Source organism: Zea mays, chromosome 1 (genome assembly GCF_902167145.1).
Source record: "Zea mays cultivar B73 chromosome 1, Zm-B73-REFERENCE-NAM-5.0, whole genome shotgun sequence".
NCBI classification, from domain to species: domain Eukaryota; kingdom Viridiplantae; phylum Streptophyta; class Magnoliopsida; order Poales; family Poaceae; genus Zea; species Zea mays.
In genome coordinates, this window is record NC_050096.1 from 222,169,225 (window position 1) to 222,181,412 (window position 12,188).

The 12,188-nt window shown below is 41.9% G+C and overlaps 1 protein-coding gene across 1 annotated transcript; it reads left to right on the forward strand.

Moving 5' to 3' along the window:
• Positions 1 to 4,407: 4,407 nt before the first annotated feature.
• LOC100276545 (uncharacterized) lies at positions 4,408 to 5,484 on the forward strand. Its single transcript, NM_001150308.2, has one exon. It carries the CDS (start codon positions 4,578 to 4,580, stop codon positions 5,358 to 5,360), a length of 783 nt encoding a protein of 260 aa, NP_001143780.2. The 5' UTR covers positions 4,408 to 4,577; the 3' UTR covers positions 5,361 to 5,484.
• Positions 5,485 to 12,188: the final 6,704 nt, after the last annotated feature.

The window sequence follows — 12,188 nt, forward strand, 5'->3', positions numbered from 1 at the left end:
TGCATTCTGTGTATACCTTTTAGTTGATTACAACGAGGTCATATAACAGTAGTATCCATATATTAGGCTCAGCGATTGGTTTATCTTTTGTTTCTTTTTTACTTTTTATGCGATAGTGTTCCTATTTAGTTTATTTTTCACTCCCAGGTCAGATCACAAACCAATAGTGATGTGTCAACATTGATAATATGATGTTAGAGAAATAGATATTTTCAATTTAATTTAATCCGGAAAATCACAGTGATGTATGTGATGACATGTATGTACATATGTGTATCACTACTCACATAAGCAGTAAACAATAATAAAATATACACAAATACAAAGAACAGATTGTACCCTGCGGAGGGACCGATACTCAAGGTATCAGTGTCTCCATTCACACGAGACACCTCATGTGTATGTTCGATGTAGTCGTACGCAGTCGATGCAGACAAATGTACGCAATGCAGTCCTTCGAACGGCGCCGGCAAGGAACCTGATCAGCGCTGGTCGAGCGGACGAAGCGAGAAGATGATTGTGTATTTACTTAATCTGTGATCTTGGTTGTGAGTTTATTTACCGACGTCGTTTGGGATGCTCGGTGATCTACCCGGTTTATATGGGCTCAAGTATGTTTACACAACTGTAGAAAGAGATGTTTTTGGTATTTGTGCTCTTATAAATTGGGCAGTATCGTCACATAGAACCACTCCCTCGTCCACTACTTCGCCCATTTGCTACGATAGACGAGAGCTAGAAATTGAGCTTCTTTACGGTAGGCAAACTTGTAATAGTCGAAGTTGTCGTGAAGATGCAACCTACCAACTACCTTCTTCTGGTAGTGTAATTCATGGATTTCACAGAAACAATCCACACTTGGCTCCACATCCTGGCTTCGTACAGCCTAGATGAAAACCCCCATTCTCATAATGGCATTCACAGTAAGCTGGTGCAAGAAAATATCAAATCTTTTCAGCACCCCGAGGACCATCTTATGCAAGTGGGAATCGAAGTGCGGCATCTAAGAAGCTTCGGAATATAACCACTTCGTTATCCTTCGGCTCTGGTGTGGTCTCCTCACCTCCGAAACGAACTAAGTCAATATCGCTTATGCAACGCCTATTCTTCAACACCTCAATATGACCGGTTCCAATTGTTAAATTTCCCAAAAACAATGTGACTAGGCTTCATCAACCTAATTTCTTCGTTGTCTTATTCAATATAGAAGTCCTCACTACCAATATCACACCCATCTATCACACCAACCATGCTGCCTCCGGCGATCTCAATCAAGAGCGTGCTCTCGCCTGGCGCCACCTTCTCGGTATTGTCCAAAGCTTTCACTAGTGCAATATCTAAAGTTATCTTCTCTCGTGCCATTCCTACCAAGCTAAAAAGGAAGCTCGAAGCACTGTTACCAAAATGGGGTTCAAAGCAACCTTCGAATGCGGAGGGGATTTAACAGCAGAGCGCGAAAGGCGATGAATGGTGTACCTATCGTCACGAGTCCCGATCCCTTTTATACAATTTTTTCTCAAACTCAATAACTCGCTCACTCAACAATTGGCCCCACCAACCAAAACTACCCCGAGGTGTCTTTCATAACGAGCTATGGGAAGATGTTTTTTGGATTTTTGGCACAAGGCCTCCAAGTTACATTTTTACGGCCTAAACTCGTTATGAAGAAACAAACTAATTCTGCAAGAGGCTACTATTGTGGACCTCTATTGTCGAAGATCCTCAAAACCCCTTATTATCGAATAAAAAGGTGTGTTTCAGGTACTATGTAGAGGACCAACAAAGTTATCCTTCATCAAAAGGCAACTTATGAATTAGGAGGCGAAGCTATGGAGCTTCGGATGCGTATAGCTGCTGCGAAGGCAAGAACCGAAGGAGACGACTTTGGCTCTAAAGGCATCGGTACACGAAGCAAGAGAGAAGAAGAAGAATCAGGAAGTTGGTCAACATGGAAAGAGGAGAAAAGATAATGTTGCCGTTATGGAACTTGTAAATCATGTGTGTAAGATTCATGGGCATATTTGCAATTTCATACGACGTTGTACCTCACGCTATAAATAAAGAATAGTGTCATGCATTATGGGAGGGGCTTTAGGAGATCAAAAATGCTGATTCACTCTGCCTCCGAAGATGCATTCAAATTCTCAGTTGTGAAGTCGAAGGTATATTTGTAATTATTTGTTATCTTGAAAAAGTGAAGCAGGTCCTATAAATTAAGGAAATAAACAAATGCTTTCACCTGTTTCATCGCGTGACTTATTGATATTGGGGGTGTTTTTGTCCCCATCATCTGGTTTTGGTCGATTTTTGAAGGAAAGCCGAACAAAGGGAGAAGCTTAAAATATACTCACTTGTGTTGCCTGGTTCTTTGGTACCCATTAGGAACTAAAACAAGTGACCGACAACTATTAGTTGATACACATATCCATTGCTCATACATCCAAGTGTTTAATAGAATTACTCGGTCATTAGCGTAGGTGCTTTGCGAAGTACTTAGGTTAGTTAGACCGATATTGCGCTTGCTCTAGGTTGTTCCTAATAGATCGAGGGAGGTTTGAAAAACCCACCAAAACTCCTGGCCTTTTGCGTGAGCCATTGTAGTTGTGTCGCGTGGGACAGAGTCTTGCGAGACCACACCAACCGCATTTATGGTGTGGCCGCTACCTTGTACTGGAGGGAACAAGACCCGCAGTGTTTTGGCCGGAAGCTCGATAGTGAAGACGATGATGAGCGTCCGAGAGGAGGTCGGAAACGGAGGACCATTTGTATGTGGAGAAGGCATGTGGCTCTCTATGGAGTTACTCGACTAGGTGCTTGGCCCTCGCGTGGGCTTCCCTTTGCGTAGGTGCACCAACGAGAATTAGTTAGAACCTTATGCGGTTCTAGATATCCAGTAAAAATACCGACGCGTCGATGAAAGTTTGCATCTCTACCTTTCTCTTTAAGCTTCCGCATTTATTGATTACTTAAGCTGAAATCTTTACTATTCTTAGTTCAGAATATAGGATTGTAAGTTAATTAGGTTGCATAGCTTATTTTGCGGTAGAGATAGCAACACTTATATAAAACCTAGGTTGTACATTATTGCTTACTTATTTGCATAGATTTTATTTATAAAATTATTTGTGGTCTAAATTAGCGAGAAACATAGAAGTTATATTTTACCTCCTCTTAAGCGTCCACTATCCTTTCATACACGCTCCATTGGAAATGACCTTACGTTCATTCATGTGACCTGAACATCTTAACTCCGACTAGTCTGGCTGCATGAGCCAGACCGGCGAGAGCCTGACTCCAGAGATGCGACCAATTTGCTCGCGTCTGCAGAGCCTGGCTCATGGTGCTTTAAATATCGTGCGAGTCTGGCTCCACATCTGCACGCAGGTAACCAAACACACACCTCGCACGCGTATAGACAACAACCAAACACCAGCTCATTACATCCCGCGATGCAAGCACCAGCAAATACAGGCAACCAAACACACAGTATATGTATATATACTTATTGTCACAAAAAGTTTTATGAATTAAAATTACATATACTCAAAATTTCCTAAATCTATAACCGTTTAGACGAGAGAAGGAACCTACCAAAATATTAATAAATACTCCCTCCGCTTACAAATTAAAATTCGTTTTAGTTAATTAATAGGTTCATATAATACAATACTTAATGTATGTATTATATATGTGTCTAGGTTTATCTTCATATATTAAAATATAAACATAAACCAAGATCTAAAACGGACGGAGGAAGTAACTACCAAAATCAAGGTGACGTGACCCCAACAAGAAAAGGGAATTGAAGAGACTATCGTGACCACATTTCTGGTACGTATATATCTTTATTATGCTTAGGGACTAAGCATATGTATGCATCAACATTCACCTGTGCATGGGCATATATAGATATAGCGAAAGCAAAGGCAACAAATTAAAAAAGGATTCTTGCGACGAATCCACTAATAATTAGGTAATAAAGACAGAGAACATAGCATCAAGTGCAATACATGCATGCCAAACATTGGTCAGTTCGTCTAAAACATCCAAAAGGCAATAAATGACAACGAACACGCAGCGCAGGTTTAATCTCAGGGCCGGGGGAATCTTCTATGCAAGCTGCAGCTAGGGCAAAAAGAATGCAGTCCAATTCGTCCGTTCCTCCCACTTGCTGCATGAGCTACACATGCACGATGGGAATGTAATAAATTACTGTATTACCGAAGCGACGTTGCGCGCGGTATCCATGCATCTTTCTTCAGCCAGGGCTTTTCTACGCGTAGACTGCCACAAGCTAGCTTGCGCATATGCTTTACACCTTTTCTTTCAGTTTCTTATTCTATATTATATGTTTATGTAGACAGCTCGACAGCAAGAAGCACGTGCCTCTCACTCTCTTTGTGCGGTAGCCTGCTGCGTGCCTATAGTATTATATATACGTTGCTCTCATCACTGTGCTTGTGCGGTATGCAGACTACTGCAGAGCGCTAGCTAAGCGAAACAAACTCAGCGATCGACAAGCTAAGCTAGCAGACTACACATCCAGGATCGGAGCCGCTGCTCACCGACCAATTAATATGGCGACGGAGTACTTGTCCGGGTGGCCGCTGTCGTCCTGGATCAGCCCCGGCGCGGCGTTCTTCCTCTTCGTCAACGTGCTCATCGGCGCCATCGTGGTCACGTCCCGCGGGCACCAAGCTGGCCGTGGCCGCGCGGCGGCGTCCACGCGGAGGCTCTGCCGCAGCGCGTCGTCCATGGTCCTCGACCGGCTCCGCTCCTTCTCCATGTTCTCCGTCCATCCCGACCCCACGGAAATGGAAGAGCGCTATAGCACGTCGTCCCCCCTCGAGCTGGAAGCAGAGGAGGAGCAGCAGCCCCAACCCCAACCAGCCGTCGTGGAGCCCGCAAGGTCACCTGTTGCGGCAGTAGCAGCTGCTGCAGACGGTGCATCGTCCGAGATCGCCAAGGAAGAGGCGGCGGAAGCGGGAAAAGACCTGCCCACCAGCTCGAACGAGGCCCACGGTCTGCTGTTGCAGTTGCAGCAGGGTCACGGCGGCCGGCAGCAGCCACCGTCGTCAGTACATGTCGTCGTCACAGCCGCCGATGCAACTGCGGCGGTGGAGATAAAGGAGGAGGAAGAGAAGAAGGCAGAGCAGGAAGCAACCATGCAGCGCGCACCTGCGAGTAGGCGGGGAACGACGGAGGAAGCAGCGGAGGGGAAGGCGGCGCTGAACGCGCGGGCAGAGTCCTTCATCCGGAAGTTCCGGGAGGATCTCAAGCTGGAGCGTCTCAACTCCATTATCAACTACACCCGCACGCTCCGCCGCGGCGTTGGCGCGCCACAGCCCACTGCGCAGTAGCTCTCCGCTCATCGGTGGTCCATCGTTTTTTATTGTTTGCTTAATGTATAGAGTACTTGAATTTGTTTGCTCATCACAATGGTGCCAAAACCAGATAGTTTAGTTTAAATGTGATTGTGTACCACTGTGGCTTCCTTATATATGGACACTAGTCCAAATGATTAATATATATCCATAATTATCAAAAACATTCATAAAACCTTGGTACAATTCAAATGCGAAAACAAATTTAGTAAACGATAAACTTGTTTAGAGTTCTTAATTAGCATTGTGGTGCCACCTATGGTTCTAAATATCTTCCGTTCTCAATTAATCTGTCATCCTTCACACTATAAGACTATCTTCAACCATATCTTGTACATCCTTCCTCTTTAATCCACTTTTCAGACTTCTCTAGAAGGTTTTCACATCTATATCTCATTTCTCTCGAGCAACGTTTTTATATCCCGTCCTCCATACATTAAATACCCATATTAAAGACATATGTAGCTCTAGATTTTGTACATATGTATTCTTCACTACTCTCAAATGGCTTATACATATTTTAGTTTATTTTAGTTTTGCTTAATTTGTATCTGAAGTATAAAAATCCATACATAAAAGAGGAGCTAGAGTACATATACAGGACGAAGGAGTGTCCTCTATATTTAGAGGACACTTTAGAACACCCTATTAGAGCATATAGAGAAGAGATGCTTCTTTAAATATAGGATAGGAGATTCAATCTCATTATTCTCATTTTGATTTTTTAAGCTGCCAAACCTTTATTAACACCTTATTTGATTCAGGTTAGAAAAACCCAATTAAATAAAACAAAAGCTAGCTTACTATTATCGGGATTACTTTAGCATCAAGTAACAAATTATGGAGGAACCTCCAATTTGCACTTGGTTAAAATGAATCGTCAATCACTCCATAGTGATGAGAGATAGCATATGCACAATCCACGGCTCGCTACATACCAAACCACATCAGGGGGCACATGATCGAACAATAAGTTCATTTAAAACGAAAGCAAATTCGATCGTCCCACTACATTTCATGCCCAAGTTCAACATAGGTAGCTTACAAGTCGAACATCACATATGATTCCAAGAGAGCATTTTAACTTACAAGTTGAAGATAAATTTAATTTACAACATATTGCCCAACCAGATAAATAAGGTTTAGAGTTCAAGTCGAGTAATATCGTACCACCCATAATTCTAGGTGGCATACAAGTTCTTGCAACACCATGAATACACACAATCTAATTGAGGTACAACTTTGTGTATTGCTTAGTAGCATAAGTGGTCCTAATCGGGAGAAAGTGAGCCAACTTGGTCAAGCAATCAATGATCACCCAAATTGAATCATACCCATGAGACGTCTTTGGCAAGCTGATGATGAAGTACATTCTAATATCTTCCTAGTTCTTCCATGATGGAACCGGCAGAGGTTGAAGGGTACTACATATTGTATAATCTCTCACATCATAAGGGTCAACTAAAATCTTTGCTTGATATCATGGTATATCGTTGTGCTTCTTGGATGAGTGGATAATTAAGAGTTATGAGCTTCATCTAGGATGAGCTATCTCAACATAGGGTCTTTTGGTACCATAATTCTTTTGTTAAAGAAGAGGACACATTGATCATTAGTGGAGAAACATTAGGCTTTGCCCTCCTTCTTCTTGGAATGACTTTGGTCCATTCATTTGTTGTCTTGTTGGGCTTCTTTGATTTGCTCATAGAGGTCGAATTTGATGGCAAGAGTACAAAGATAACCTTCTTTGACCATACCAATTCCATGTCTTCTTAGGTAATCGCATAGAGTGTTAATATGAGGCTTGATGGTCAAACAATTGCACCTAGCCTTGCAGCTAAAGGCATAGTGACAACATTGGCCTTCTCGGGATGATAATGTACTTCAAGTTCTTAGTCTTTAATCAACTCAAACCACCTTATTTGCCTAATATACTAAATTGGGTAAAGATGTACTTGAGACTCTTGTGGTCGATGTAGATGTTGCAACGATTACCGAGAAGATAATTATGTGAAATCTTTAGTGCATGGACAACGGTGGTAAGATATAAACCATGAGTGGTATAGTTTTATTTGTGATGCTTCAACTAATAAGAAACATAGGCCATCACTTGACCATCTTGGATGAGAACGCACTCGAGACCAATACGTGATGCATCATAATATACATCAATTTTTTTGTTGATGTTAGATTGAGCAAGGATGGGTGTGGTAGTGAGGCGAGCCTTCAAGTTTTGGAAAGCTTCCTCGCATTCTTGAGATCATTTGAACTTGACGTCTTTCTTTAACAACTATGTCATGAGCTTAGTAATCTTGGAATTTTTTTTGATGAACCGGCGGTAATATCTCACGAATCCAAGCGTACTCCAAATTTCAGTGGTATTTTGTGGTTGCTTCCAACTAAAAATGTCCTGAACCTTGCTAGGGCCCATGACAACACCCTCCTTGGGGCTTGTTCGATTGCATGGGGATCAAAGGGGGTTGGGGGATTAAATCCCTTCCTATTCAATTTTGACTACTAGGGGATTTAATCCCCTTCAATCCACCCTAACCACAAAAGACCTTAGAGGGGATATGACCTAGCTAGGAAATATACTTCTTCTAGCCAAAACTCACATTTATAAACTTGGCATAAAGGTGATGCTCTCTAAGTTTTTGAAGAATAACATGAAGATGACAAGCGTAGTCTTCCTTGGTCTTGGAATAGATAAGAATATCATCAATAAAAATTACCACAAATATATCAAGTTCCTCCATAAAAATGCTATTCATCAAGCACATGATGTAGACGGGTGCATAAGTGAGACCAATGAACATGACATAGGTCTTGTTTTATAAAAAATGAACCAAACCTTTTTCAAAAGAGTGCCTTCTTGTTATAACCATTGTTTATTATGTTTTTGAAAAGCAAATGCACTTTTCGTTATGCTTTCTTTTCGCTTGGTCTATGGTGAATGTTGTACATTATTGAGTGGTGTTTGTTCTTCCTGTTTGTTTGTGTGATGTTTAGAAATTGATCTAGTAGTTGAGAATCAAGATCTATTTCGTTGAAGAATATCAAGTTTTCTATAAGCAAGGAAAGTGGACTTCTCCCCTGCATATTCTATTTGAACCTAATCAACACATTATAACTAAGATTTATATTTATTCTATGCATAATTTGATGGGTTACCTATTCAAATACACCTAACCTTTCCAACCCTAGTCCTTGATCAAACATGGGTATTGTATTCTACTTTAGTAGCTATGCTATTGCTACAACTTTAATTTTATGTAGTCACTATTGTTTATGATATTATTGTTCCAAAGATCATGTTATTGCTATCATTGCTATTGCAGATGACTCGATTGTTAAGCAAGATCATATATGATAATTGGAACATGGAGTGACCAACCAAGAAAACAGTGCGACCATGAGGGTGGTATGGGACGCCCTTAGCTAAATAACTAGGGAAGTCTTATGTTAGGTGTTGGTCTTGGTAGACAGGGACGGGGCATCTTCCATGGTCTTATATTCCATCTCAGGTAGATTGGATACAGGCATAGTCCCCAAGCTTTAACCTGTAGACTTGAGTATAAGTTTAGGTTACATTAGATGACTCTATGCAGTGACCATTTCCAACATCCGCATAATGAGGGCTCTAGGGAAAAGCCTCGTAGTGAGACCCTAGCCATTCACCTCGAAAGTGAATATGGGTGTAGCTAACCCAGGCTAGAAGGGAATCATGACTCATGGGTAAAGTGCACAACCTGTACATAGTGTAAAACTGATATATCAGCCGTGCTCACGGTTACGAGTGGCCTGGACCCTCACATGATATTTGAACTTGAAGATGGAAATAAATTGTGATCGGTTTTGTTTAAGTGGTATGCTTAAGTGGTTTGCTCAAGTGATTGAACCTCTTGTCGTGTTTTTATTTTGCTCAAGTGGATTGCACTTATGCTGGTTTGCTTATGCTTAATATGGGTTTGGTATATACTTATACTTAGTAATCAGGTGTTGATAATAAAATGTTGACGAACTAAAATGCTAACGTATTAAACTTTAGCCTTACCTTGTTAACCTTGCATTTTTCACTCCCACTTGCTAAGCCCCCATCGTAAGAGAGCTCACTGTTGCTTAATTTTGATCAGAAGTTTGCAGATGAAGATTATGACATTGAACTAGATGGATGCTAGTCTAGTGATTCCCCCGGTTATCTTCCTGTGGAAGGATGTCCATGTTCTGTTGTACTTTCATGAATAAAGGTTAAGGCATTATGTCGATTCAAAGTGTAATATGTTAATATAATCTTTATTTATGCTTTTATGCATGTTCTTTTGATATATTACACTTCTGACGTCAACATATGTGTGGAAATGGATCCTAGCACACATATGCTATGCATTCAATTTTGTCCTTAAAACCGGGTGTGACAGCAACTCAACTTCTGTTCACAATGGTTCTCCCATGCCAATAGTGAAGAGCTCCACTTGTTGTTCTATAGTTACATTTGTTGCCTTGCATAACAACCTGTTGAACTGACATTGGTATTCTTCCACCGTGCATGTGCGTTAAAGGGCCTTCAGCTCTGCCAAAGTATTGTGTCGGAGTGGAGGACCAAACCTCATGTTGATGTACTTGGCAAAATGCAACCATGGCACTAGGTCATAGTATCGTTCAAAGCCATAGTACCCCTCGAGTGCCGCTCCTTCCAGGTGTAAGGAAGCAATCCACACCAGATCTTCTTCAAACGTTTGCATCCCGTGGAAGTATGTTTCACACATGTTGAGCCAGGGAAGCAGTTCTGATTCACCGTCGAACGAAGGACAATGGAGCTTTGGCCATCAAGCTTCGTCTTTGAAACGATTACGACCACCTCGTCCATCTTCTCTTCTATACTGGCCATAGAAGTCATCACCATGACGCCGATAGGGGTGCCAAACATGGCTCCCTTGAAATTCATCGGCCTCCATGTCTCGACCGCTAAGGCCGCCACCTCCACGTCGTTCCAAACTGTGGTGTTCATTCCACTAGTCACCAGAACATGGCATGCCATGATTGTCGATGTCTCTGTGTTGTCTGATGATGCGTCGGTCAGCGTGCCAATCATAGCCGTCGGCGGCGTTCTAGTTTTTGCCGCCGCTACGATGCCCGCTGCCACCGCGTCGGTGTCCTTGCTGCAGGTTGTCGTTGTCCTCATCTTCAGGCAACTCTTCATCATCGTCGTTGTTCCCTTCCTTGCGTGCACGCCCCCTAGCTTGATCGTCGCCTCTTGACTTGGTGCCGCTGATGTCGCTACCATCATGACAGGGGGCATCTGAAGACCGTCAGAGGGAAGCACGATCTGCTCCAGCCGCGCGAGGCGCTGGCTGTGTGTGATCATGTGGGTGTTGAGCATGGCGACATGAGCGATCGAGCTTCTCATCTGTGGTTCCCCCAGAACCGTTCGCTGCAGCGCCGAACATGCTTGTCTATGTGCCGCTGGTCTTTGATACCAAATTGATACATGGTTTTCTCTTTGGTCTGTGTAAAGGGGAATGAAGTAGCTGATGGGAAGGGGGATTGGAGCATAGGGGATAAGCACTGGAAATATCAGAGGACATAGATAAATACGATATATTGGAAATATCAAAAATATCTGACCAAATTCAAAAAAAATTTAAAAAAAAATTGGCAACATTTTGCCTAAAACCATCTCTAATCCATTAAAAGATTAATACATGAATGATTGCACAGAAAACCAAAAGAATAAAACATTAATCACATTGTTCGGCAAGCTCGCTAATAGCTGAGTTGTGGCAGCAGCTGTGCTATGCAGCAGCCAACCATCAAAGAAAGAAGCCAACAACAGCAGCAACTTAAATATGAAGTGAACAAGTAATGGTAGCCTCAAATATTAGTACATAACATAATTAAGATCAAATTTGTACTAGTATCCAGCTGTGAATAACTAGTTACGAAAGAAGCTAATGCCTAACATCAAATCTGTGAATAAACAAAGATCAATGACAAGTTGGCATTTGGCAACAAGATCAAATCTGTGAATAACCAGTTACTAAGAAGCTATAAAGCCTAACATTAATGACAAGTTGGCAATAGGAAACAAAACTAGAGACAAAGATGCACCTTCTCTTCTGTATCTTATAGGTGTACATTTGTGTTGTGCCTAATAGGCCGGCCCAAAGCACATAATTTTTGGCACGACACAGATCTGGCACGGCCCAACCTAATTGTGGGCCTGTGCCGGCACGACCTAATATGTGGGTCGTGCCTGGACCTCAAGTCAAGCCCATGGGCCGGTCTGGCACGACCCATTTAACTAAAGCCCATCGAGGCCCACTAAATATAGACTTAGTATTTAACTAAGCCTCGTTAAAGCCTACATGACCAGCACAATTTGGAGAATCTAGAGCATCAATAGGCCTTCGGAGAACTAATACCTAGATGGAGATAGTAAATAGTGATGATGATCATTGTATATGTATTCTGTATGGCTGTATAGTACTATAATACAAAGTTAAACACTGAACAGATAACTGAATATTATTTCTAAGCTAGTTGTAATATTTTTTTTCTTTCTGAACAAAGGTTTTTAATATACATCCACAAAACATATTAGTTTTATTTTGGTCATATATATTCTATACTTTTTGTTTTTGTATTACTGTTGTGTATATGGACTGGTCTGGCACATTTAGGCATTTTGGGCTATTTGGGCCGGCCTGGCATACATAACTAATTATGGGCCGTGCCGTGGGTCGATGACAGGGCACACGTGCTGACAAGGCACGACCCATAATTAGATATGTGAGTTTGTGTGCC

Bases quoted from the DNA above. Each gene is read 5' to 3' on its own strand.
- LOC100276545 (NM_001150308.2), top strand. From the start codon at position 4,578: ATGGCGACGGAGTACTTGTCCGGGTGGCCGCTGTCGTCCTGGATCAGC.